The 26,067-nt window shown below is 42.0% G+C and overlaps 2 protein-coding genes across 3 annotated transcripts in view; one reads left to right on the forward strand and one right to left on the reverse strand.

Annotated features, from left to right (window-relative positions):
- Nucleotides 1-4,012, forward strand: part of LOC100118436 (polo-like kinase 3) — an 18,193-nt gene extending 14,181 nt beyond the window's left edge. For both annotated transcript variants that reach the window (XM_001602352.5, XM_008207777.3), the window contains exon 10: nt 28-4,012. In XM_001602352.5, coding sequence (XP_001602402.2) covers nt 28-416 — 389 coding nt within the window. In that variant the 3' untranslated portion in view covers nt 417-4,012. The remainder of the gene's footprint in view (nt 1-27) is intronic.
- Nucleotides 4,013-6,896: 2,884 nt separating this feature from the next.
- LOC100118397 (fibrillin-3) lies at nt 6,897-22,010 on the reverse strand. Its single transcript, XM_016987768.3, has 18 exons — nt 20,101-22,010; nt 18,389-18,700; nt 17,891-18,133; nt 17,493-17,822; nt 16,905-17,063; nt 16,690-16,827; nt 16,112-16,300; nt 15,712-16,001; nt 15,427-15,627; nt 11,666-12,089; nt 10,506-10,680; nt 9,930-10,409; nt 9,602-9,868; nt 9,387-9,515; nt 9,134-9,291; nt 8,646-9,065; nt 8,319-8,445; nt 6,897-8,233 (listed from the first exon to the last, which is right to left on the reverse strand). The coding sequence occupies exons 1-18, from the start codon at nt 20,429-20,431 to the stop codon at nt 7,816-7,818; spliced, it is 4,791 nt and encodes a 1,596-aa protein (XP_016843257.1). The 5' UTR covers nt 20,432-22,010; the 3' UTR covers nt 6,897-7,815.
- Nucleotides 22,011-26,067: the final 4,057 nt, after the last annotated feature.

Below are 26,067 nucleotides of genomic sequence, written 5' to 3' on the forward strand. Positions count from 1 at the left end.
TGATTAAATACTCCAATTTTTGAAAAGGTGGTGAAGTGACGGAACGGGCTGAAGGACAGGATGCTGTGCGACGAGCATCGCGGACAAATAGCGTACCACTGATGCGCCGTTGGTTACGTACGAGCAAAGCCATTATCATGGAGCTCAGTGGGCCCCTGCTCCAAATGAACTTTTTCGACGACCACACGAAGCTTATCGTGTCTCAGGAACTACCCCCACAACAGCAGCCAGCTCATGGTGGTAGCAGTAGGTCGGGTTATCTAGTGACGTACATCGACTGCGACCGCCGCGCTTCGACCTACTGGCTAAACGACCTGCGCGATTATGGTTGTGCTCCAGAACTGCACGAGCGATTGCTTTATGTTCACAAAGTCGCCAAGGAGTTCGCCGAGCTCGATGCGGGGCAGCGGAACTAGGCTGTGCCTCAGGTGCTCTCCTCTCTGAATTTCTTGGGGCCGAATTCATTCGCGGGCGTATCATGGGGAAACAACAGAATTGACTTTTTAGGGGCTCTATGGGGACCAAGTCAAGTTTGTTTGTAACTACGCGAATATTAAAAGACGTAGCAGCGATTTAGCAAAGTGCTGTAGTTCTTTCGTCATGTCGATCTTCTGTCGATAGGATAGTCATTGTAGGGCTGTGGGCGTATTAAGAAAGAAAAAACAATATTTGACTAGTTAAATTAGTCGAAAAAGACTGAATTATTTGTTTCTCGATATTGCAAAAATCATAGAATTATCGCTTCTACATTGAAACATCTCATTTTTTAGTATTACATTATGAATGTAATGTTAAAAAACGTCATTTTCTATAAGTTTACAGTATTATTCGCCGTCGATTATTACTTTTTTTCAAGAAATTCATATCATTGACTTAGGTAGACTATGAATTACCCAAGTCAAGAACGAGAGCAATAACACATAACGTGTGATTTTTTCCGATACAATAATAGTATGTAACAGAATAAGCCAACGTATCATAAAGTGTATCGTATATGCTCCAAGAAATTCAGAGAGGTGACTGCATAAGAATACGCTGTTGCAGTGTGTCGCTCGATGTAAATTTAGTTTTTTGGGCCGAGAACAAGGACATTGTGATGATCTGATCTCGAACTTAAAAGGTTGATAAGAGGTGTGTTATGTAGGGTTAGAGATTAATGAAGGATGATTAGCGCCAGGAATTACTTAGTCGAAGATATATACTTGTATGATGACCTTTTCAAAGCCACTCTGTACTTGTTAAAAAATAACGAAAATCTCTCGCGGATCCATGATACCTTTTTTTTAACGAAGTGATTTTCTAATCAATATTCAACGAGTTTTACTTATCGTAGAACAGGTCATTGATTCAGCTTTTTCTGTGATCCATATACGCGGATGTACGCCCGAGTGCCAAAAGCCAATACGCGAGCATCCTTCTGCGTCAACGATCTTTTTTGTTATTGTGAGGTGTGATTTATTCTGCCATTGATTTTTTGCCTCGACGTATTTTTGTTCGATATTCGCAAACTTGGAATGCGTGTAACAGAGTGAACCTTAAAATTTAGTGGTCCAAACCTATTAAAACGCACACTTGATACGGTAGAAGACAGTCGATGCGTTTTTGTTAATTAGTGAATTTATCGATTGTTTCTAGAAGTCGTTATCGATTGAATCAATCAAATACTTCCAACTACCGCCACGCTATAAGCCCAGTGTTTCCGACGCATTCATTGTTCGACCTGAGCTGGATGAATAGCTTTGATTTGATTAATGGACGGATTTTGCATTATTTGAAAAAGATATCTATCGCAAATTCGTTACTCAAATCGATTGATCTTATGAATCTATAAAATCAATATGATTGAGTAAACAGATTTCATCGACATGTTTTTTTTTAACGGGAATAATGTATATATTACAAGTAGATAATAGCAAGACAATCTGCTTGATTGTGTTGTTTTCATTATCTCAATATGCAAGTTTCTTTCTGTTAGCAAACAGAAAGAATTTTCTCTAAATAGAGAAGTTTTTCATCAGTGTCTCCTCGAATAATCAATAACGTCCATGAATCAAGAACTCACGTATAGTTAATAATCAGTATCCAGTTGATTAAAAAGTTTAGTTTGTTTAACCAAAACAACGATGATGTGATAATGATTGATTAATCGAACAATTTGATAGTTACATAGAAAAAATAATGCCACGTTCGGTACCGCAGTATCGTGCGCACGCATAGTTTATAGGTGCGAAAAAAGAGTGTAAAGAAGAAGATGCAATTAGGGAGTAGTAGGAGTATCGTCGAGGTGCTCAAACTGCGTGCACCTCCTAGTCAAGCGTTCTCCAAGTGCGCCTAGGAATAACGAAGATGAGAAAGAAAAATAAAAAGCCCTCTTACGTAGGGCACTTGGCAGAATCACACACTGCCAGCAGCCCCAACACTACGCGATCATGGAAAAGTCGATACTGGTGTGATATTGTATTGTTATACTTTGTCGACCCAAAGTTCGCTATAATGCGAAGCGATTATTGTCGGAGTGTAATGTATAGTATTCGAGCAGGAGATAAGATCGTAATGACCAGAAAGCTTCAGCAATTTGAGTGTTACATTGTAGTATGCTCAGCTATCTCTGACATACCAATTTTTCATATAATATAGGTGATTTATTTTCGTTTCGCTGAAGAACTCTGCTGTGCTACAACTGATTCGATCAATCTTCGGCCAAATTGCTTTCAGCGCACGAAGAATGACGTTGCGATTTGTATCAAATAGATTAGTGTGCTAATGCTAAGTTTAATTATACACTTACAATATTGATTTAGTATGGTATGTTGAATATCTTTCATATTGATCAACAGATTTATTGGATCAGTAGTGCATACAAATTATACATTGTTAAAAAATTTTCGTTAATAATTCTAATTTACTTTAAACTTAGTTAGATATTTAAAATTGTACTGTTTGTTTAGAAATCCACAACTGGTATAGTGCATATAAACAAAATCAAAAAGTGTGTTTATCGATAACATATTTTCTTTATTTGTAATTGAAACAAAAATTTGTTAGTTTTACTGATGTTACGTATTGCCATGTAGAACGTAGAACATGATTATTAATTCAATTATTATTTCATTATCATGATTATAAATGATTTATTTTCTTGTTAAAAAAATCGAAATTAAAAAACACTCGAATACCTTAAGTATAGGATCAAGTGCAGTTTTAAAACTAAAACATGAGAATAAGGAAAACAGGTGCCAAGTTCGAAGCTTTTTATTCGAGCTAAACGCTTGAAAAGTATGAAGCACCAGGTGATCGATATAAATATATCCGTGCATTGTTATTACTCTTTAAATATATTATAGTAGCGTATATCGTAATTAGACATAAGTTACACTTATTATCAACGTTATCAGCAATACTTGGTACTTGAATTATAAAAAGTCAAAAAGAGTATATATACTTTGTAAAATCGATAATTTCGAGGCTCGTAGAGTGAAAGAACAAAGGGACATGAATGACGGAGAAAGAAAAAAAAGAAGCGAGTCCTTATTTCTATATACATGTAGAGTTCGTATACCTTGAACATATGTAAAGCAAACTGTTAGCGTTTTTATTTGTTTGCGATGAACTCTGCGCTGATTCACGATTTCGATCGCACAAGGATCAACGCGTTCATCATGTATACTACGAAATATAAAGTTAGTCAAAAGTCGTACACACAATTACCATCGGAAAATCGTGCGTTTACCGTTATGTTCGTTACATAGTAAGAAGAGTGCATGAGTCAAAAATTTAGCGGTGTTGACGAAAATATACCAGAAAAGTCAACGAGGAATTTTTGAAAGCAGCAATGCTGCGAACTTTATTTTTTACCGGAAATTTTCTCCAGTTACGAGAGTTCGAGGGTGAAAATAAAAAGAAGAAAGACGATCCGATGCGCCGTTGAGAATTGTTCACACGCGAGACACTCGATCGCGTGCAGCATGACAAGAATCTCAATAAAGAACGTCGTAAAGATCTCAAGGCCGAATTCTGTGTCCTTTCTTGCATTGTCACCCATTACCCGCAGCCATTGTTCCGTTTCATTCATTATGCCGTTTTACTGAATGAACTTTCCCTTCTAAACTCCTTGACTACGTATACTCCTGTTAACATTCTTTCGCGTGTCATGCATAATACGTTTGCACGAAATATTGCAGTTGTTTCATTTTTTTTGGTTTGTCTCATCTTTTAAAAACATAAATAATCTTTTAACTATTAAATTTTTACAGAATAATAGTATGTTACGATACAAGTGCAGGCATTAAGGGGCCACCACACCAGTTATATAGATATACTACCAATGTTAATTTACGCTCCCAACTTCTGGAAAAACGAGAGCTTTAATGACTCTCGAAAAATTACAGGACCTAGTTGTCGGTACAATCTTAGCGCGGAAGTGAGCTGGACAGCATTTATCAACGGACTCGCAGGGGAAAAGGATACTTAAGATATACTTTCCAGATATGTCAAATATTTTGGGTTAGATCAGATCGATATCGTTTATTGTTTATTTTGGCTGACGTTAGGCGCTCAAAAACTATAACCGGTAATTTTTTCAGACTTCTATGTACAGCCGTTTTTCTAAAAGTTGGGAGCAAAGGAGCGCGTCAATTTAACACGGTTAGGAGGTAACCAAACGTTCTGCCGCAAAGGACTACCTACTTATGACACGAGTATTGGGGGAATTCCACTACTTTCTGGGGGAAAATACACTTTTTTGACTCCAAGAACGGTGAAAAAAAAAATGTTTGAGGCACGTTTCCAAAACACTTGTTTTCTAATTATACATGTTTAGAACAATGCAAAACCACGTTCCAACACTAAGAAAGTTTTTTGTCGAAAAAGTCGTTCATTATTTGGCAAAAAAAAATCTTACAGCTTTAGTCTGTGAAGACATGAGAAAATAAAGTATTATAATTAGCAACATATGATTTTATACGAAATTCTCCCTTAATAATTATTCAGCAAAGTGTCGTAGTTTATTTTGCCGGGAACCCAAGGTTTTTCGAGTTCTGGGTGGCCTAAGGAACCCAAAAAAGTTGGTCTGGTAGGTGTGCCCTCAAATTTCAAATTTGTTTATTCAGATCCTCTGAAGTGTCCGGTTTTATGTGGATTTGCACATATGCAATATGTTATCATGCAAATATATTATTTATCACATACAAGTGCGTTATATTATGGCAGATGAGCGATGTACATTATAGAACATCGAAGCACTAAGCTATCAAAGATAGGGCCTCGGATAGGCTTGTTACTCTGTCTCGAATACGCTAAAAATGATGGGTCGCGTTTATGTTGTCCTGATACTCGGAAGATCGCAAGTCAATGCGCACGAGAATATGCGCAAGCGGTGAAATGCGCATGGCACTTCACGATCCTTGCAGGTTGACAGTGGCGAGACTGTGTAGGTATGTATACCTACAACATTCTACACAACAAAGCTTTTCCGACTATGGAACTAAGCATGCGCGCTTATCATCACTCAGTAAATGTTCACAGTGAATTGTACTTGCATAACGACGGACACACTTTACTACGGTACTGCGTTCAAATTGCGATCATCATTATAGTATAGAAATATATAAGTAATTGTAATGATCATTTTTATATCAATGTCTTATTTTGTAGTTGTTTGTTTCTAATGAAAAAAACAAATAGTACATTGTACAACAAGGGGCCGCCGTAGGCGCCCTCGACTACCACTCGTGCTCAAACATTATCCGAGTCTGGAAAAGCACATTCGCCCCTCGTTGTTCACCGTGCTTTTTATAACAAGTGTATAAGGAAGACCATTTTTGTCGCCTATGAAATAGATCGAGAATAGACTTTTTCAAATCGTCCACTACGGTGTGCGTGAATAGATGCATATATATACATATAAATCAAAATTTTAATAAATTTTGAAAATTTCGAAAAATTTTGGAAATTGTTTCAAAAGTTTTTAACGATTTAAAACTTTAGAAAGGAGATGAAAAAAAAATCAAGAGGAGCGAAAATGGTCGTTTTCGCCCCTAGGCCCCTAGGGGCGAAAAAGACCATTTTCGCTCCTCTTGATTTCCGATTCTCAAATTATTGTAGACTCGTTCTACCTTATAGGGAGCGAAAATGGATTAATTTATACATGTATTATGACCAGGGTCTCTTGCTCTACAATTTGTCTGACGCTCGGAAACCCTATTTTCGGTCCACTTTATAGGCGCCGAAATAGTACATTACGGTACGTGTGGCTTAAATGGTTCTTTTTTACACGGCGCAGTTAGCACCCGAGCCTAGCGAGGGCGCTAAGCGCCGTGTAAAACTGACCGTGTAAAACCAGTATCGTATAAAATTTTATAGCGCTGCAGACTGCTAAAATCTGCAAGTCTCGCCTATTCGTGACTAAAGTAGTCCTTTTTTGCACCGTGTTTATCACACTTGCTACGCTCGTGCGCTAACCTCACGGTGCAAAAAAGGACTACTTTAGTCACAGATAGGCGTGACTTAACAGCGGATTTTAGCCACACTATTCTATAAACACTTATGTAGCGTAGCAATAATTTACAAAGCTTGTTTTCTCCACACTTGCATCGAAAAATACCACATTCCCTCCCGGGCGCCTGGAGCGGAATGTGCATTTTCGGTGCTGGTGTGAAGAAAAATAGTATACGCACCGCGGGAGGAAAATTGAACAGCCCATATCTCGCCTTCGGCTTGGGTGAAAATTTACACGAGATTTGGACTGTCCAAGTTTTTTCCTCCCTAGGCACGTAATGTACTATTAAAATCCAATAATAATAAATTATTTTACTCAGTTTTTAAGTATCTAATATTATACTGTTCTTTTGAGGAAAAAATATGCTATAGCAATAGGTTTTATAAGTAAATATATATCATAATTTTATGATTTGTATTGTATCACAAAAAATGTACTACAATAATATGAATTGTTATAATTTGGCAAGCGCATTAGGAAAAAATTATATGTAACTAAATTTAAAAATGAATTATTCCAATCCGGAATATTTCCAGATTTTTTTGTTGATTCGTCGTACTTTGTTATTGGAATGTTAAAATATAGGTTTAAAGTTGATTGCGAAATGTTTTTATAAAGTGTGAAATATTGTTGCTCCCAGGTACGAAGACTAGCACAATTTAAAAACGTTAATCTATTTTAATTTGCCATTTTTAGAGCACAAATACAGTAGAGTAGAATAATGTTTGATAAACTTGAAGTCTGTCTCGCGGATAGTACATCTAAACGTTATTTAGGGTCTGTTAAAATTAATATTTAGAATATGGTCTTTTTTTTGTTAATCGTGCTACTCACTAAAGTATTGGACATAATATAAATTGAGCATACTAAAATGCAATACGAAAAGCACTACACGTGTTAAGTATATTCTTAATTTAAAATAACGCACATAATATTATAATTAATAATAACAATATGTATTTATAAAATAAGAAATGCATGCCACAATAAAGGCACTGCTTATATCTACGGAATTACAGTTAACCTTATAGACTAATAGATGTATCCAAGTATCCCAGATTGTTACAAATACACTTTGTTGATAATCAGCATACAATGTAAGTATAAGTTTAAGGTAAAAATTCTTTTTGGCATATAAGTTGACGAAGGCACTGCAGAGAATCGCGGATTAATACAGATACAGCGTTGTCCGAGACATGTATATACAAAAGGATCCCTCCCGCGAGATACTAATGCATATAAGTCGATAAAGCTCTCGAGGGGAACGAAGAGATGTCAAAGGAGCCCCTCCCCTACTACAGCAGAAAATAGTCTTGCTCCTAAAACTCGTATTGCGTGACGACGATGAAGATCTTGGCAACTGCGCTTCCGGCGAACGCGCCGTTAGGAGTGTATATCTCCATGGAGAACTCGAGCTCGATATCCTGGGGTCCCTGGAGGCTCTGGACCATGACCAGGACAGCCTGACTGGGGTAGGGTCGTCGCATGGCGAAGCAGGACTCGGTGGCCGGCAGCACATGGGGCGGCGCTCGAGCTCGAATGAAGCCGATGCTGAAGCGCACCGTCGAGCCTGGCATGTTGTAGGCGCCGCGCATCGTGAAGAGCTCGACCTGGCCAGTCTTCGCCGGGATCGGGTACATCGACACTATCGCGATGAAGTTGTACGTGTAGTGGGCCGGGCGCTGGAAACAGGCGAGGTCGTTCACCGGGCAGTACGGGCTCGCGCGCACGCATCGGCTGCCAAGGCGAAGGTTGAAATTGATCATTTAAAATGCTGCTGTGCAAACAAGAAAAAAGCCAGTGTAAATGTTGCGATACCTACTTTTTTCTCTGGGGGTCGTTCACGTAGCCAGCCGGGCAGTTGATCTTGTTGCATCTGAAAGCACCTCTAGTGTTTTGACAAATCTCTCCGGCCTTGCAGATGCCTTCAGTGGAGCACTCGTCGATATCTGGAACGGGAAATCGGGTATGATCGAGTCCAAGTTAGAAACGCTAATTTACTTCGTTAAATGCTCCCTGGCGCCTCGCATGAATCTACAGAAATAATGTACCGAGGCAAGACACCGAGGTCAATGAAATTTCAAGCGCGCGAGAAGCGGCATTCTTGGAAATGAGCACATTTGAAAATTACGCTTTTCAGAATACCGACCCTGACACGTGCGTCCGTCGGCGCCCAGCTTGTAGCCCTCGGGGCAGCGACAGGCGTAGCTTCCAGGGGTGTTGTCGCAGATACCGATGCAGAGATTATCCTCCTTGAACTCGGTACACTCGTCGACGTCCTCGCAGGTGCGGTTGTCGGATTTGAGACGGTAGCCGTACCTGCAGCCGCACTTGTGGCCACCCCAGGTATTGTAGCACTCTTGCTGACAGGCGCCGGACTCGAGGCGGCACTCGTCGACGTCCTGGCAGGCGCCGCTCGAATCGTTCTCGAAGCCTGGATCGCAGAGGCAGCGGAAGGAGCCGGGGCTGTTGACGCAGCGAGCGTTGCTGCCGCAGGCGCTGCGACCCGGGGGAGCGCGCTCGCACTCGTTCACGTCGACGCAGTCGTGGTTGCTGCCGACCTCGTAGCCTGCGATCGTCGGAGTATTAGTCGGCGTGCCGATTTTTCGATAATTTTTTTACTGCGTACTCGCCTACCTCGTGGGCAGAAACAGACGTAGCCGCCTTGCCTGTTTTCGCACGTCTGCTCGGGGCCACACTTGTGCGTACCCTCGGCGCATTCGTCGACGTCCTTGCATTGGCCTGAGGCGGCGTCGGGAGCGTAGCCAAATCCGCAAGTCAGCCAAGGCGCGCATCTGAAAAGACGCGAATCGATAAGTATGCACTCGGTTCGAGGAGGAGGAGGAGGAGGAGGAGTCCATGCCAGAAATTAGTTTGCACAAATGCATACCTGTAGGATCCGATAGTGTTTATGCAACGATGGTTGCCGCAGATTTTCCGGTTTCGGTGACATTCGTCTATGTCCATACACTGACCGACCGGACCAGTTTCGAATCCACTTTGGCAAATGACTTTCGGTCTGAAAAAGCAAACATCGTGCCGCTATATAAAGTCTCGGAATTGTACACATTCGATGGATTGATCAATTTAGAAGAAATCTCGTACATCGCGGCTAGGCTGGGTTTCGGCCTGCGCTGGGTTGTGATCAAAGTGCCGACGGTGGGTATCTCTTCGGTCGTCGTTGTCGGAACGTAGCGAGTGGTCGTCCTTCTTGGAGTAGTCGTCGTGGTAGTTTTCGGTCTACTCGTGCTCGTGCTCGTAGGCTCGGTCGTAGTCGTAGTTCTTGCTCTACTGGTCGTCGTGGGCCTCGGCGTGGTCGTGGTGGTTGTGGTGCTGGCAGTAGTCGTTGTCGTGAACCTGGGAGTTGTAAAACTGCAGAGCGATTTAAGTATTTCAAATCGACAAGGACGTTACGAAAAATAACGAAACGTACCGTGGAGTGGCGTAAGCAGTGGTAGGCGGCGCCCAAGTCGTCCTGATGGTTCTCCTCGTGGTCGGCCTGAGCGTAGTGCTACTATCCTTTTTCCGGTCCTTGATACATCTGTAGCTGCCGATGGTATTTTTGCAGTGATAGCCGTTGCCGCAGTCGTGAGTACCGAGGACGCACTCGTCGTCGTCCTCGCAGATCTCCGTGGCGGCGTTCAAGGTATAGCCGGTACCGCAAGGCAGAAACCTGACGCAGGTGTAGCTGCCGATCGTGTTGTCGCAGCGCTGCGAGGCCAGGCAGTCGTTCTGCAGCTGGCACTCGTTGATGTCGACGCAGGCCTGTGTCAACTCGTCCCGGCGGAAGCCCTGAAGACAAGTGCACTGGAAGCTGCCTGGAGTGTTCAGGCAGTTCTCGTTGCTGCTGCAAGCGTCTTCCAACTCCTCGCACTCGTTCACGTCGACGCAGCCGCCGCGCGTTGGGTCGTACCTAATTTCGACAGTCGAGAATATATTTATATATCGAGAATATATAAATTTCTGAACGAGAGCGCCCTTGAAACCTTTGTACGTCTATAGTTTTTACCTGGATCCAACATTGCAATTGCCAAGCCCAGGGGTAGTTCTGACGGCCGCGCTCGTGGTAGTCGTCTTCTTCCTCAAAACTGGCACAGCAGCTCGAGCGCAGTGAAAGCTTCCCGGCAAGTTGTAGCACTTCTGCTCGCCGCAGTTGTGACTTCCGTCGGCGCACTCGTCGACATCTGCCGCCGAGAACACGGAGAAAGAGACGATTAACGAACGCACGAGAATTTTCGTGAAAAGTTTGGCGCACAATGATGTATAGTGCGTAGCATAATTACAAGCGCATAACACAACTGCGTGCGATTATTTTTGGCGTGGAGCGTAAAACGTTAGATCGGAGTCAATCTGAGGAAAGTGCGGTTAGACAAAATTGGACACGTGTGTGCCGTGTTACTCGGAAGCTTTGGCGGGGGAGAAAAGAATTAGAGCTCGATGTTATGCTTGGTGCAAGAGGAGAATGTGCAGCGTATCACGAACTTTATTTCGGAACTTGAATATGCTGAAAGAAGAGAGAAGAGTGGGGTGAGTCAACTCTGAAAACTAAAATGACATTTTAATTGTTACGCCAACATCATCTTCGAACGTGCCTTGTTATGTATACTGAACCGAATAGCACATACAGAGAGAATAAAATCGATCGTTACCAGGATTCTCGGTCAAAGCACATCGGAATAGATTTTTAAACCACGAATCCTAACTTCGTGTACTGTAAAAAATAATTGGATTAATGTCGCCTCTATGTCGCCTATCGATGTCCTGTATGTATATATATATATATATATATATATATCTTACGCATGGTCATCAGATAAACGAACAAGTTTTATCAAAAGAAATTTTCGCACAAAATTCTTAATAATTCCATTTTATTGTAAAAAAAAAGAATAAGCGGTAAAAAAATTGCACATCGTTTATATATCTCGACATAGCGATGCGTAAAGTCACTTTGGAAGGGGTCGTTCGGCGTACTTTCGACTACGATCGTCAAAAGTGCGAACCGCACGGTTTAGTCTCGAGTCGTCGGAAATCCCGGCTTCGAGGCCAAACTGAGGGAAAAAACCATGACGAACGGTGTACAGTAATCTCATTGTCCGACGGAGGCCGTGGAAGAGGAAGAACCGGTGGTCGAAAGAACGGCTGGCAGGCCGGCGGTCGCTCCCTTACCGGAGCACCTCCTCAGAGCCGCGTCGTAGCGGTAGCCAGCCGGGCAGGCGGGCTTCTTCATGGCCCTGACGTCGGGGATGAGTCTCTCGCACCTGTAGCCGCCGGGCAGGTTGATGCAGCGCTCGTTGATCCTGGCGTTGCACAGAGCCAGTCCGAGGCGACACTCGTCGAGGTCCTCGCACTGCCGGGTCAGCAGCGAGTACTCGAAGCCTCGGGGACAGGAGGGCAGCCGGGTTATGCACTCGTAGCCGCCCTCGAGGTTGACGCAGTAGCGGTGCGAGTCCCGCGAGCACGTGTGCAGCGATTCCAGGCACTCGTCGATGTCCAGACAGCTGCCGTTTTGGGCACGACGGTAGCCGGACTCGCAGGCCGTCAGAGGCTCGCACGCGTACGAGCCGTTTGTGTTGCGGCAGTAGTGCGTGCGCTGGGAGCAGAGAGAGAAAGAGAGAGAGGATCGTTTTGTAATATTCCACTGTTTGTATTAACACGACACGACGCTGCGGCCGTCGATTGCGTTTTATTGGACAGTTTCAATGCTTTTCAAAAAGTACGAAATCCATCCCTAATGACACAAAAGGCCTTTTAAACGTTTTAATAAGAAGTTTTAAAACGTTGAAAAAGCGTTTGATAAACGGTCAAATGTCCGACACACCCTAGTGGAAAAAAAATATAATAAATCGTAATAAATTGTAATAAAGCGTGAAAAAATGTAAGAAACTGTACCTATTTGTTGGATTTCGGACTTTTTTCTCATACCTTTTGTACGCTTTCTTACATTTTATTACACATGTTATTTTACCGCCTAATATAGTCAATATATTTTTTTAATTATTAATTTTATAATAAATTGTAAGAAAAAGAAAAGGATGTAAGCAGAAGTAAGAAAATAACAAGTCGCCATTTTCTTATATAATATTACGCTTACAGACCATTTTTTACATTTTGTTATACTTTTTTACGTATTGTTACATTTGTCGTTTCAAAGAAGAGACCCCCATGAAATCCTGGATCAATGGATTTGTAATAAATTGTAATAAAACGTAAAAAAGGTCCGAAATCCAACAAAAACGTACAAAATGGTACGATTTGTTACATTTTCGTGTATTTTATTAGACTTCATTATATTTTTTTAATTCCACTAGGGCATCTACAATTTTTCCGAATAATAAAACGTTTATCTAAAAGTTTTGATCGCTCCATATCTTGAAGGAGTTTTATTTGTTGTCTGATTGGTTAGTTAAAATAGATTTTGAATTTAATTTTATATTTAAAATTTTATAAGAATGATAAGAAAAGCAATAATACTTGTAATAAAATGAGATATTTGGATGGTATCTTTTTATGTTCAAACGGTTACTGATATTTAGAATTTTACGACTTTAGGCAGTGCACAACATAATCTATAAAACTTGTACGAATAAAATTCTAACCTCGAAGAAAATACTTTCTAAATAAAAGAAAATTTCACTTTTATGCCAAATAGGATAGTCCGCACCTGACTCTAATAAATCAGCCGTTCATGCATACACAAATATCTAAAAACTCTATTTAACCTTAAAAAGTTGAAACACGTGGAGCGCATCTCAATTTGCTAGTGGTGTTATAAAATCGATATGACCGTATACGTATGGGGATGATAAGTATTCTACGAATGCAGTTCACCCTACTGCAAGGATAAGAAAGAAACCATACTGCTATACAATCATGCTATCCTACTCTAAAAAAAGAGAGGAATCATCATTCTATTCTTTCTCTGATTGGTCGTCGAGTGGCCAATAATAAGATTACGAGATAGATGGCGGGACGCGCGTGATAGTTTATTTCTAAACTATAAAAATGTTTATGTAACACGCGAACGATTTTCGCGTTTTTCGTACCTATTAATAGGGCTAAAGTGACTCTTTTTTGACCGGCGGGCAAAAAAGTTATTTTAGCGGGCAATAAAAACCTTTATTGCTCGCATATTCAAACAACGGGCAATAATGGCCTTTATTGCCCGCAAAAATTTTTTTTGTAATTTAAAAAAAAGTTGATTTTGATAAATTTGCATTATTTATTATTAAATAAAAAAAGTACAAACTGCTATGTTCTTGAACAATATATAATTTATAACTAAATATAAATTAACATTGTCGAAATTTCTTATTTTTTTCATTAAAACCCTTTACTTTATTTCATTTTTTTCCAATTTTCTCATAAAAATTCGGTACTGTTAAAATCAATTATTTATTAAAAAAAAAAAAAAAAAAAAAAAAAATGAATTTGACTTTTTTATATAATGTTTGAACAAGACAAGAGCACGGTTGCCGTGTCAAAAAATAGTCACATCGGTCCCTCTTAACACGTACGAAAAAACGCGAAAATACGTCCGCGGGTTACATAAAATATGGTGTGCACCAAGGGCTAAGTGGGCTTTTTGGCCTCGTGGATACTCGTCTGCGGCTCGTAAACGCCCTCGCCTTCGGCTCGGGCTAACTCGCCTTGACTCGTACTGCAAAATCCACACTCGGCCTAAAAAAGCCCACTTTACGCCCTTGGTACACAATATAGTATTAATATAAAGCAGAGCGCGTGGAGCGCGCATTGATGTTGCTAGTTCTGCTCTAAAAAAGACAGTATAATCATTCTATTCATCATCTGATTGTCTGTTCGTTTTACCGTAGAATGTCTGCGTATGTTTGAATTCCTAACCTCAAAACATGAAAATTGTGAAAATGTGATATCAATGGATGTAGGTCGTTACAATGCCGGAGAAATCTGAAAATTTGAAACTTGCTTGTTTGCCAAACATTTTTATTTTAAAAATACCGTGTTGCTAGTCTAAATTAAACTTAATTTTAACGTGCAATAATAATTATGTACAGTGGGGACCGCTAGAGCGATATTAATACCAAAACAAAGCAGTTTAGGGCTGGCTTTTATACGAGCTATTGATTACTCTTGGTATCTCTGGAAGGTGAAAATAGGTGGCACATGGGCACTTTTCCACTTTTCTCATAAAGAGTATGCGCTCTGCTAAATCCATGATAAAACTGCCTTGTTTGGCCTGCAACTTTTCAACGTTCACATGCTCCGGACATGAGACAGATGAGTCGGATATTTGACCGTTTATAAAACGTTTTTCCTACGTTTTTCCAACTTTTCATTCAAACGTTTTAAAAACCTTCTGTGTTATTAGGGATAGCGATATAGCATTCTGCGCTGGCAGCTTTTATTTCGAGCCGTCCTTTCCGCAAGATAGCGAGACTCTCCTATCATCCTACTTCTCGTTTTTGCTTCCTAACTCGAATTAAAGATCTACTTCCGACGCTTACTCGGCTATATGTAATCCAGATACGCGCGCTGGTTCAGGAAGTAGCAAGTATGGTATAGTAAGCAGAAAAATTTCGTTAAAATTTGAGAAGTTTCACTGATAATATGAAAATCATACATAACGATCTTTTTAAGTTGCGCAGTCCTGTGCGTGATTTTGCTTCGCGATGTGAATTTTATGCTTTGACATTGAGCATAAACGAAGAAAATGGATATCTGTTCCCCAATATTGTCAGTTCCTACTAGTAAAGGTCAGTATTATTAAATATGAATACTCCCTTTCATGTTTCCCGAATAATCATAAGGGTCTTGGAATACTAAAAACTTTCAGCTCCCATTATATATAAGGTGCGCGTACATATTGCCCGAGTGTCGTTTGAAAATGTTATAAAAACTGCACTAAAATAAATAATTAACTTCTCTATAAGAATAGTCAGTTTAGCACATACCTGCCGGCAATTGTGAAGTCCAAGGAGGCATTCGTCGACGTCTCGGCAGGTTTTGCTGTGAAAGTCAAAGTACCAGCCAAGACTGCAGAGCGGTGAGCAATCGTAGCCGCCTATGAAATTCGAGCACCTCTCGTGGTCCCTGCAACCCGGTCCCTCGATGCACTCGTCTATGTCGACGCAGCTTGCCGTTCGAATGTTCGGCTTCGAATAGAAACGTTCGATTAATTACCCGCAAGCAATTTTCCTTCGAAATCGCAATCTTCTGTAAGTTGAAGAAGCTCGCACCTTGAAGCCTTTGCGGCAGAATATCTTGGGCTCCTCCGTGGTGGTAGGCGGTCGCGTGGGCCTGGGCTTTTCGCAGGTAAACGAGCCGTTGGTATTTTGACAGCGCTCGTAGGGGGTGCACGAGTGCAGTCCTAGCTCGCACTCGTTCTCGTCCTGACAGGAGTCGTTGACGAGGACAAAACCACGGGGACAGTAGGCAGCGGCTGGGATGCAGTCGTAGCCAGTGGCGGTGTTGCGACACATCTCACCTGGTGCGCAAGGCTGATGATGCACTTGGCACTCGTCGATGTCTGCCGGGTGTAATTTGTCATTCGTGAGTATCCATTGCAATGTTGTGATTGCACTGATAGCGCTTCAAAATGATCGAAGGTACGTTTATAAGCCTATATTAAAAACCCACCGCCTTCGTAAACTCCGTCATAATTGTTCGGCCGCCTGTTTGCGTCCGAGCCGTTAACGAATTGACTCGATTCGTTTAGCTGTTGTTGGTATTCTCGCAAGCTCCTGCACTCGTAACTCCCCTGCGTATTCACGCAAATGGTATCGGGCTGAAGACACGCGTTCGTCAATTCGTTGCACTCGTTTATATCTGAAATGCGAACACTTTTATTGTTGTTGTTGCCTTCAATTGCCATGAATACAAGTTTTTAAGGTGAAAATTGTGAAGAATTGTGAAGAACAGTATCATGTTTACAGAAGACAAAAATATTTGTAATAGTTATACAGCGAACGAAGCAAGCAAAGAATACCTTAAAATTAATTAAACCACACTTTTCAATTCGTTAGAGATTACAGATTAGCAGTGCGATCGGCTGATAAATCGGCTGGGAAAGTTGAAACAACAGTAGTGCATTATATACTGTAAAGTTATTATGTTTTAGCAAAGCTGTGTAAGAACTAGCAGAATTACACTATTACAAATTTCGCCTACAGAGTTAATATTCATCGATACTGCCTGTGACAAATAACTGGACTTACCGAGACAAGCTGCGTAATCGCTGTTAAAAGCATAACCCTTTTCGCATTTAACTTCGCACTCGTAAGATCCTTCAAAGTTTTTGCAAATTTCCGTGTCTAGCAGGCACTTGTGAACGTTTTCCAAACACTCATTCACATCTTAACAAAGATATAATAGAAACCTTATCGATGACAATTATTATATAAAAATAATAAAAATGTAAGCATCGCCTTACCGACGCATCGTCCTACGGTCGAGTTCCATCGGTAGCCGAGCTCGCAGCGCTGATCGGTGCGATTCTCGCAGACGTACGAGCCGTTGGTGTTGAGGCAGCTGCTTCCGGCTGGGCAGGGAAGCCCCGCTCGTTCGTTGCCCGCGGCGCACTCGTCAATGTCTGTCCCCAGGAAAAGCGGATCGAGAGCGCGCGCCAAAAATAAGCAAGAAGAAAAAAAGCAGCGCGTACGAGCCGCGCGCGGAACGATCAAACTCGTGCCGGAATGGGACGCGAAAGCGCGACAGAGAGAGAGAGAGAGAGAGAGAGAGAGAGAGAGAGAGAGAGGTTTCGCAAGCTACAAGGGGGTGCCTTGCTTCAAAGCTTTCGTTTCCGCGTTCTCGTTCTTTCGCTGATATGGTGTTAATGAACAATGTGTGTATGAAATCCGACTGCGTTAGTGGCTCGCATTTGCGGAGAAGCGATTTTTCGAAAACGCTGTGCACTCTTCTCCGTAAATGGGGTGAATTTAGTAGTGGAACGTTTTTCGAGAACAGCGATGAGATATTTCCACAAATAGGAGGATAATAAAAGCTCGGAGTTTGTAATTACCCTCGCAGGCCTCGGTGGCCGGTGAATAACGATATCCAGACGGGCAGGCCGAGTTCAGTTCGTTGTCCTCGCTCTGGGCGGATCTGGTGGACCTCGATTTGACGGCAGTGGTGAGCGTCTTGAAGGTCGATTTCTCGTCGATCGCCAGAGTCGTCGCGTCGGAAGGTGGAACCGAGCTTGTCTGTGGCTCCGTAGTGGTGGCGTTGGATTTGCAGGTTCTCCTGTCGGCTTGTAACGCGGATCCCTCGTGACACTCGCAGTAATAGGAGCCAGGAGTCGGCACGCAGATTTCCGAGCACAGCAGGCCTTTCATCAATTGGCACAGATCGTCTGCCGGTGACAGAGTCAGCATCGTTGGTGAACTATTGCTGCGCGTTGCGCGAAAATAAATGACGTACCTGACTTGAAAGTGGTCGAATCGGGATCGGTAAAGTCGTATTCCTCGAACTCGTCGCTCTCGACGGAGGTGGTCTCGACGGTGCTGCTCGTCGGCGGCGACGTCTTTTCGCTGGTGCTCGAAGCGTCTCGAGTAGTGCTGGTCAACGCCTCGTTACAGCATTCCACGAAGGCCGGGTCCCACGGTATGCCCAGACTGAACTTTTTGAATACGCAGCTCTTGCCACTTGAGCCAGTCAAGATACCTTGCGACGCGGAGGAGGAAAAAATCATCGTTTCGCTATACTTTTTCATTCTGGGAAGTGTTTTTGGAGTGCGCGCGCGCGCGTGTGTGTGTGTGTGTGTGTGTAACGCGACGAGGCCGAGTATGCGCTTCCGAGATCCAGTTTAATATTGCGCACACTTTTTCGGCCAATTCGAGGCACAAGGCGACTCTTTATTCGCGCCACAGAAAGTGCGAGTAGGAATTAACGTGAAAAAGTATTACATATATATATTACCTAGCTTGCAGCCCTCGCAGCAGTCTCGCCTGAAATCCCCGAGTCCTACGGGCGCCCTTCTGGCTCCGGTCTCGGAGCGGGTGCAGGCGAGTCCAGCTTTGGCGTCGGCTTTACCCTGCTCGCAGTCTCGCTCTTGGAAAGCTTTGCTGCAGCAGATCTCGACGGTCTCGAGACAGGCGGCTTGATCGCCCACGGCGACTCCCGAGACCGGGCCCGTGAACGTCTCGCAGCGCAGCTTCTGGCTGGCCCACGAGGTGCCGAGGCCGCAACATTTCTCCAGGTAGTCCTCCTCGGCCGAGCTTCCCTCGGTTCCTGAAGACGAGAAGAATTGCGAGAATATTGAATACGTGAAATGTGGCTGTACAAACAAGATAAATAAGCTAGCACGAACTCGCTAGCACGAGAAAACAGTGCTCGAACCGTAGGGCATTAATGGAAAGTTTGAGAATGTGTTTCGATTGCACAAAATAGCGCGGCGATAAACGATTGATGTTTTGCTGAAAAATCCGAGGCAACGGCTATTTCAAGGCTATTAAAAAAATAAAGCAGCAGAGGCTGCCGATAAGACTGAGCGTAAAAATCGAGCGCGATAATCTCGTAAAAATAGCCCGCGACGACGAAATCCACTCCAGATCATCTCTATGTTGTGGCCGTACGCGTGTATATGACATGTGTAGTAGCATCGCTTATCTTGCAGCGCCTCATAAACAATCACTTTCACTGATCGCATCGGGGAGCGAATCGAGGTGTCAGGAGACTCGTAAATTTCCCGCGTCGAAATGGGGAGCAAGGCTGCGAGAGCAGAAACCCGATCGCCTCTGCATATCTGCGCTGCAGCATACGCCCGCGTTTTTAATATCGCGGAATAGTAGGTAATTGCGCAAATAGCTTGTACATCTGTGTACGTTATATGCATATATGTACTGCGTGCTTGCAACTTGTTGCGTGTCTGGCTGCGACATGGGTCGTAAAGTCGAAAAACTTGGGGGAAGAGTTAAACCAGGAAGCTCGAAAGGCCTGCGCGCGTTTATATTTATCTTGCGCGAGGATCAACAAATGTTGAGCAGGAAAAGGCGCGCGAGCCTGCGTACTGAATAATTGTTTTATGAGCGGTATAAGCGAGCATGCATCATCGGACTCGGCCTGCATGTAGTTTTTCAAAATTTTGTCAATGTTCGCGCAGAATCTTTCTTCAGAAATGATATTTCCCCAACGTTATATTAGGAGCGGCAATCGATCTCTAGATTGGCGCGTCGAACGAAGCAGATTCGAAGAATTACGTCCGCAGATCAATTGTAGCTATATGCGAGAGCGTCGATCGAGCGTCGCGTTGAAATATTAAAACGCTGCGCGGCGGAGTTAAAAAAGTGAAAGAGATAATATTCACTCGGTCATAACGACGAACGAGTGAAAAATTCCACTTTGAATATTCCTTTCGAAAGAAGAGAAGGTGCAACTAGAAAAAGCCGGCGAAAAACTCGAGTGAATGTTTAGAAGAGCCGGGGCAGAAGTAGAAGCGCAGCTACAGAGCAGTAAGAAACAGCTCCTCGGGAGAGTCTGCTCTTCGTCTGCCGCAGCTGTCGAAGCACCGACAAGAGCGCGAGGAGAGGGTCGTCAAAGGCCGCGCGTCGAGCGGCCCGAACGAAGCGTTGTAGATAAAAATCGCCATGCAGACGCGTCGTAGTTAGTATTAAAAGAACGTGTATAATTGCCTCGGAGCAGAAGAGCCGCCAGCGTCAGCAGCGACGCGAGGAAGAAGTCTCCTCGCAGCAGCAGCATCCTCTCCCCTTGTCCGATCGTTCGCTCCCGGGCGGTCCTCCCAACCGTCTCGCTCTCGGTCTCGCTGGCTCTCCTCTTCGGAGCTTGCAGATCGAAGAGAGACGAACGGAGAGAGAGAGAGAGAGAGAGAGAGAGAGAGAGAGAGAGAGAGAGAGAGTCCGGCGGTCTACTGTCGCGCGTGTGTGGATGGCGGAGCTGCAGTGGGACGCTGCGCAGAGCTCGGATAATAGTAGACTGACGGAGAGATCCTCGCGCGGCTCGCATATACACGCATATGTAGAATGTATAGATGCGAGCGGGGGAAGCGGCAAACGTTCGCGACGACAAGTCGTGTGTATGTACGCGAAGGGGAAAGATCCTCTTTCGTCATCCGGCGCGGCCGAACTAGCACGCTGCCGCCGCGGCGGGGCTCTTCTTACTAACTACTTCTTTCTCTCCCTCTTCCCCGCGCGCCGGCTCCTTAATTCCCTCTCCCGCAGCTCGCTCTCGCGCTCCTCATCCTCATCTGTGCGTCTTCGGCTGCTTACACTATGCTCGTTCCGTATGTGCGGTACACAGTCGCCCCTTTTCTCTCTTTCGACTTTTTTTCACCCAAAATTATGCGCGCTCCCTCTTTTATCTTCGTCGAAACTTCAAAAGTTCAGCCATACGAGCGCAGAAAATGCATAATGAAAAAGCTCCTTAGCTTTGCGCGCGCGACTTGCTCTGGCTGTCTTTGCGCCATGTATCTCCGCGCAGTTACACCGGACTTCGGGATCGAGAAGTGCGCGAGCGTTCGAAAGCGCGGAGAAAGAGCGCGCCGCGGCGGAAGAAAAAACTGACCTAAAAAGCTCGCTGGTGAATTATGAGCATTTGCCTTTCAAAAGTGCGGGCCATGCTGATTTTGTTTTCTTTTTTTCAAACTTCTCCTTGCAGACGCTTTTATAGAATTGAATAAACGTTATTTTTAGAAGACGGAAGTGGTGCCTGCTCCCATGCGCCTTCTGCGCCGCGTACGTTGAAAGTGGGAATTTACAGCTTCTTGCGTATTCCGCTCCTGAGAATTGTTTGTCAGCGTATTCTTGATGCATCATTGTGCTCTGTGCTGTTATTAAATTAGTAACGGTGAGCTCTTTATTCTTATAAATCATATTCTAAGACTTATACATAGAAGAAAAGCTCGCAAGCTGCCTGCTGGTAATCCGTGCGCCAGCACAGCCACCAGGCGCTAAGCGAAGCCTGACCCTGACACGCATACACATAATATCTAATGCGTATCGTACACATGACAGAGCGAAGCCTGGATAAACGCGCGTGCGAACTAAACAGAGCCGTCGCGCCGTGAGTATCTTGTGAAATTTAGGCGCCAACGCGCGAGCGCGACTCGGTAATAAACATAAAGCAGATCGTCGCGGCGTGGCTCTTCTTCATTTCGAAGGTCGGTCCGATGGCATCGACTGCCATACGTATATGTCTGTAAAGCGAGAGAAAGAAAGAAAGAAAGAAGCGGGGCAGCTTTTTTGCCTGTATCACGGCTGACGGGCCGTGGAAAGATCACGGGAACAGCCAAAAAGAGGATAAGGCCGAAGTTGACATGTGTGTCTTGGACTGGCAAAAAGCACGTCGAGAAAGGACGACGCGCGTTATATACTAAACAGAAGTTTCTTTCACCCTTTTATTGCGTTATACGACTTCCTTACACGCGCTTATGTATGCGCGAGAAGCGACTTCATACGCAGCGTCTCACGTGTTTATGAGAAATTTCAAACTTGCTTGCTGTATATAGATATAGCACTGCTCAAATTCACACAATTATTTATTTTCATACTTCAAAGCATTACGTAATAACCCCAAATAAGCAAAAACAAAATTACACATAGTTTTATAAAATATATTTTTTGGAAAGAATATAGTTACCTCTTCGTCGAGTTCGTTATCTCTTGCGATAGGTGGCGATTAATTGGACGCTCTGCGGCACTGCTACTCGCTTTGTGATCGCTGATGGAATCTTATCGCTGCCTCAGCTGCTCGCTGGATCTTCGCCGCGTCCATATCTTCTTCTAAAAATTTTAGAAGCTCCAGAACTTCAGTCCTCGACATCTCGGACTGCAACCTTCGCTCCAGGTACATGAGCTTCTCGCTGTCGATACTGACGAAAGTCAGTAAAAAGCCAGAATCGAATTGAGCGGCATATTGGCCACAGATCCGAACCGCTCCGAGAGGCACGATGCTGGTGGTGGTGGAGATAACGTCACATCTACAGCACTGGCAGTAGATGTCGGCCTTTTGACGCTTGCGACTCGGGGATGCTCGACTCTTCAGCAACCTCTTAAATGCACTTGATTGTAAACTCTCTACGAGTGAAGATTCGTTGCTGATTCGGTTGATGGTAATGTTGCTAAAATGAAGCTTTTTTCTTTCGAGTTGTTTTCTCATTGGCTCTCTTACCACTGTAAATCACTTGCATGATTTTTTGTCCTACATATAATAGCTGAGTTAAAAGCTTTGCACATTTTTCTTCAAGAATCTTCACTATCTTTCAAGTATTAAAAAAAAGAGTTGCGTGAATATAATTTTTCGCCACCTTGTCCTTTCCAGGTTTTAAAAAATAAATATCATCATTATCAGATGCTGATTAAATAAAAATGACTAAAACGTCGATATCTTTGGCAACAATGATGCACGCTCATTCAGGTTCGCTTTTTTTCCGTGCAGTTTCGACGATTAGATAATCAGCATCTTCCAGAGCTTGTTTAGTCACAAATCCAGCATTTTCTAATTTAATTCTCAAAAAAGTTATAAACCTTGCTTTATTCTTATTATTTAACAGAAATGTTTCTTAAGATACTATCGCTGTCATAAATGAATCAAAAATAATTTCTCTATACGTTGCAGTCGTGTTTGACGCCGTTGACACTCTGCATTTTTTTACTTCAAGTTTTATCTGGATATCCATCGAATACTACAATACCTTGTGGAGCATAATATTTTTTTACATAGTTAACGAAGCGATCAAGAACATTATTAAAACAGTCTTTCTGGCGCCAAACAAGCCCATGCAATAAGAATCCACCATCAATTATACGACGACAATTTTCTATATTGACGATCTCAAGTTCTGGTTGAAAAAATTCATAAAACTTTGACTTCTGTGCTTAGTACATTAGTTGCTTAGCTGAATGTGCGCATGCTTGAGCACAGCAAAACACTTTTTCTGCAAGTGCAAAAAGCATCTTTACACGCATTTTTAACACACGAGCAGGAAATTTGCTCCAGTGATTTCTTACGGATAGGTGGATCGACAGTCCCTATAGGTGCAAATGAGAGTTTTTGATTTTCAACCCCCAATCGGTTGGTTTAAGCCGCATGTTGCCCAACCACAGCTGCACTTGATAAAATACCCGAAATGTATGCTGTTGAGCCGCTCCTTCCGTTAGTAGCAAAGATTCCAACGCAAATTTTGTTTTTATTTTAGCTTTGCTGAAATGCAAATATCGCAAGTCATTTAACGAGAAAGAGCTCGACTTATTGATCATTTTCTTTTCAGCTTTGTTGCTATACATTTCGCTATATATTTCCTCGTAACTGGCGTTTTCTTTATAGAAAACGGAAGCTAATTCTATCAGTATATTTTCTAGAGATATCAATGCCTTTTCCACGTCGACGTCAGTGATTCTCTCCACTTTTGTCAGTCGGTAATTTAAATAAGTTATTTTATAAATTTGTATTTGTATTATGTAGTAATGAAAATTATTTTTAAATTAGTGATGCTTACTTATTGGAAATTATTGATGCTGTATGATGTGGTTTGAATAAAATTTTTATTTTTAGTTTTTAATTATTTGCCCGATGATTACGTATCCACGTGCTCAATTGTGATCAATACCCTTGAACATAAATAACATGAAGAATATTTAATAGATGACGACAAAATTATTCATAGTATGTAAAAAATTGCTTACATTTCCATTTGCGCCTTCTTTTAAATTCGAGTATGTTGCGACGATTGTCGACACAAAATTGTAGTGATCTTGCTTTAAGGAGATCCCACAGTTTCTTGCCATAAATACCGAGCATAAAAAAGCGAATGAACCGTTGCCGCGAATTTTAATGCCGACTTCCTCTATGTGTGCTTGTAGATCAAAACTTAACTGTGGTGAAATTGCTAAATTCGCAGCCTTAGATTTTATCAATAAGCATTCATTCTTTTTCAACGTTTTGGCGATGACTTGTTGATCTTGTTCTTTCACTTCGTTCTAAAAATTATAAAGTTTTCATTTTTAAATGAATTTGTATTATTTTTATAATAAGCGTATAATTTTCTATTAAAACAATTTATTTCCGAATTTCGACATCATAATTTATAGTACAATTTTACAGTGACAGTTAGTATATGATTGGTTTTTATGTATTTATTTTTATATTTATGCACATTTAACTTTTTCTTTGTTCTAAAAAGTGTAATAGTCAAACTATATTAAAAATTAATGCATAAGTTATGAATAAAAAACCATCGACACACATAAATTATAAAAATTACAATAACATGTAACATTGCAATCGTATACGAATCTATTATCGTTAAGTGCATGTGTATATATTTGGAATGCGTACCTTTTTCTCATGGGTTTTATCGGCATCAACCTTATTATTTTCAATGCCAACATCCCTGGACAATAATTAGTTTTCAGTGTTTTCTTCTTCTAATTTTTCACTGTACAATAGGTCGACACTTATCTCTATAGATTCTCCGTTTTTATTGCAAACGGATTAAAAGTAGAAGTACTTGGCACGCTAGTTATATCTTTCGATGTCTCTTGGAACTTAGTTTAACAATTATAGCTATGCGGGAGAAAGACTGGGAGAGAGAGAGAGAGAGAGAGAGAATTTAAAATGACAACGATTTATTTTTATCGATTTTTGTTACAATTCATTATGTTTTAATTTTGTTCTACTGGTGATATTGTAACTATTTAATTAATTATTGTTTATTTTATAGAATATTTTTTTTGTCTAAAAATATTCTTAATCGATAAAAAATCTGGCTATGACTAAATCGAATTTATCATTTTCTAAATTCCTGTAAACACGTTGGAACACATATTGGACAGCTGTAAACATTCTGTTCGCCATTTTTCAGTTAGTCGCATAATAATTTCAGTTAATGCATTTCTAGCACATAGATATATAAATAAATAGTTTCTATAGAAAGATTATTTTTATCATGAAACATTTATTTAGAAAATGATAAATTCAATTTAGTCATCACCAGATTTTGTATCGCTATCGCGCCCCTTGATTGATTCGAAAAACTTTATCTATCAAACGAAAAAGTACAAAAGTACATTAAAGTAATACATAATGTAAAGGAAGCTACGTGCCGAAGAATTGGCAGCAAATATTTTCTGTAAAAAAAAGCTTACGAAAAAACCATAACCGCAGGAACCACCTAAATCCAATTATATTAAGGAACAATTATCTTTTTGACACTCTGTGTGCGAAATTCGATTTCTCCTAGCTGCGTGGCGTGCGCGAAACACCTGATTTTCACACTAGATTTTCGCACGGAGTGAGCGAAATTTTGAATTTCACGCACAGCGTGTGCGAAACACTGAATTTCGCGCACGCTCATCTGCTAAGAACGTAGATTCGCACACTCGTGTCAAAATAGTATATTTTGATACAAGTGCGCGAAGTAAGCGATTCTCGCTTACTGCGTCCACATGTATCGAACCATATTTTTTAACACGACGTACGCGAAAAACGCGGTTTTCACGGGGCTTGTTTTTCGTATAGCGTATGCGAAACGACGTTTCCATAACAACTGTATGTTTCGCACCTTATTATTTGTTTCACGCACTAGTTTGAGTCGGAAAACGAGCCCGAGAAACCGCGTTTCGCGCACGGAGTGTCAAAAAATA

This window comes from Nasonia vitripennis, chromosome 5 (assembly GCF_009193385.2).
Source record: "Nasonia vitripennis strain AsymCx chromosome 5, Nvit_psr_1.1, whole genome shotgun sequence".
Taxonomy (NCBI): domain Eukaryota; kingdom Metazoa; phylum Arthropoda; class Insecta; order Hymenoptera; family Pteromalidae; genus Nasonia; species Nasonia vitripennis.

Coding starts and splice junctions, on each gene's coding strand:
- LOC100118397 (XM_016987768.3), bottom strand. CDS start 20,431: ATGCGAGCCGCGCGAGGATCTCTCCGTCAGTCTACTATTATCCGAGCT. Junction 9,292..9,386: donor AACACTATCGGATCCTACAG/GTATGCATTTGT, acceptor GCGTCTTTTCAG/ATGCGCGCCTTGGCTGACTT. Junction 9,066..9,133: donor CGTCTGTTTCTGCCCACGAG/GTAGGCGAGTAC, acceptor CGACGATCGCAG/GCTACGAGGTCGGCAGCAAC.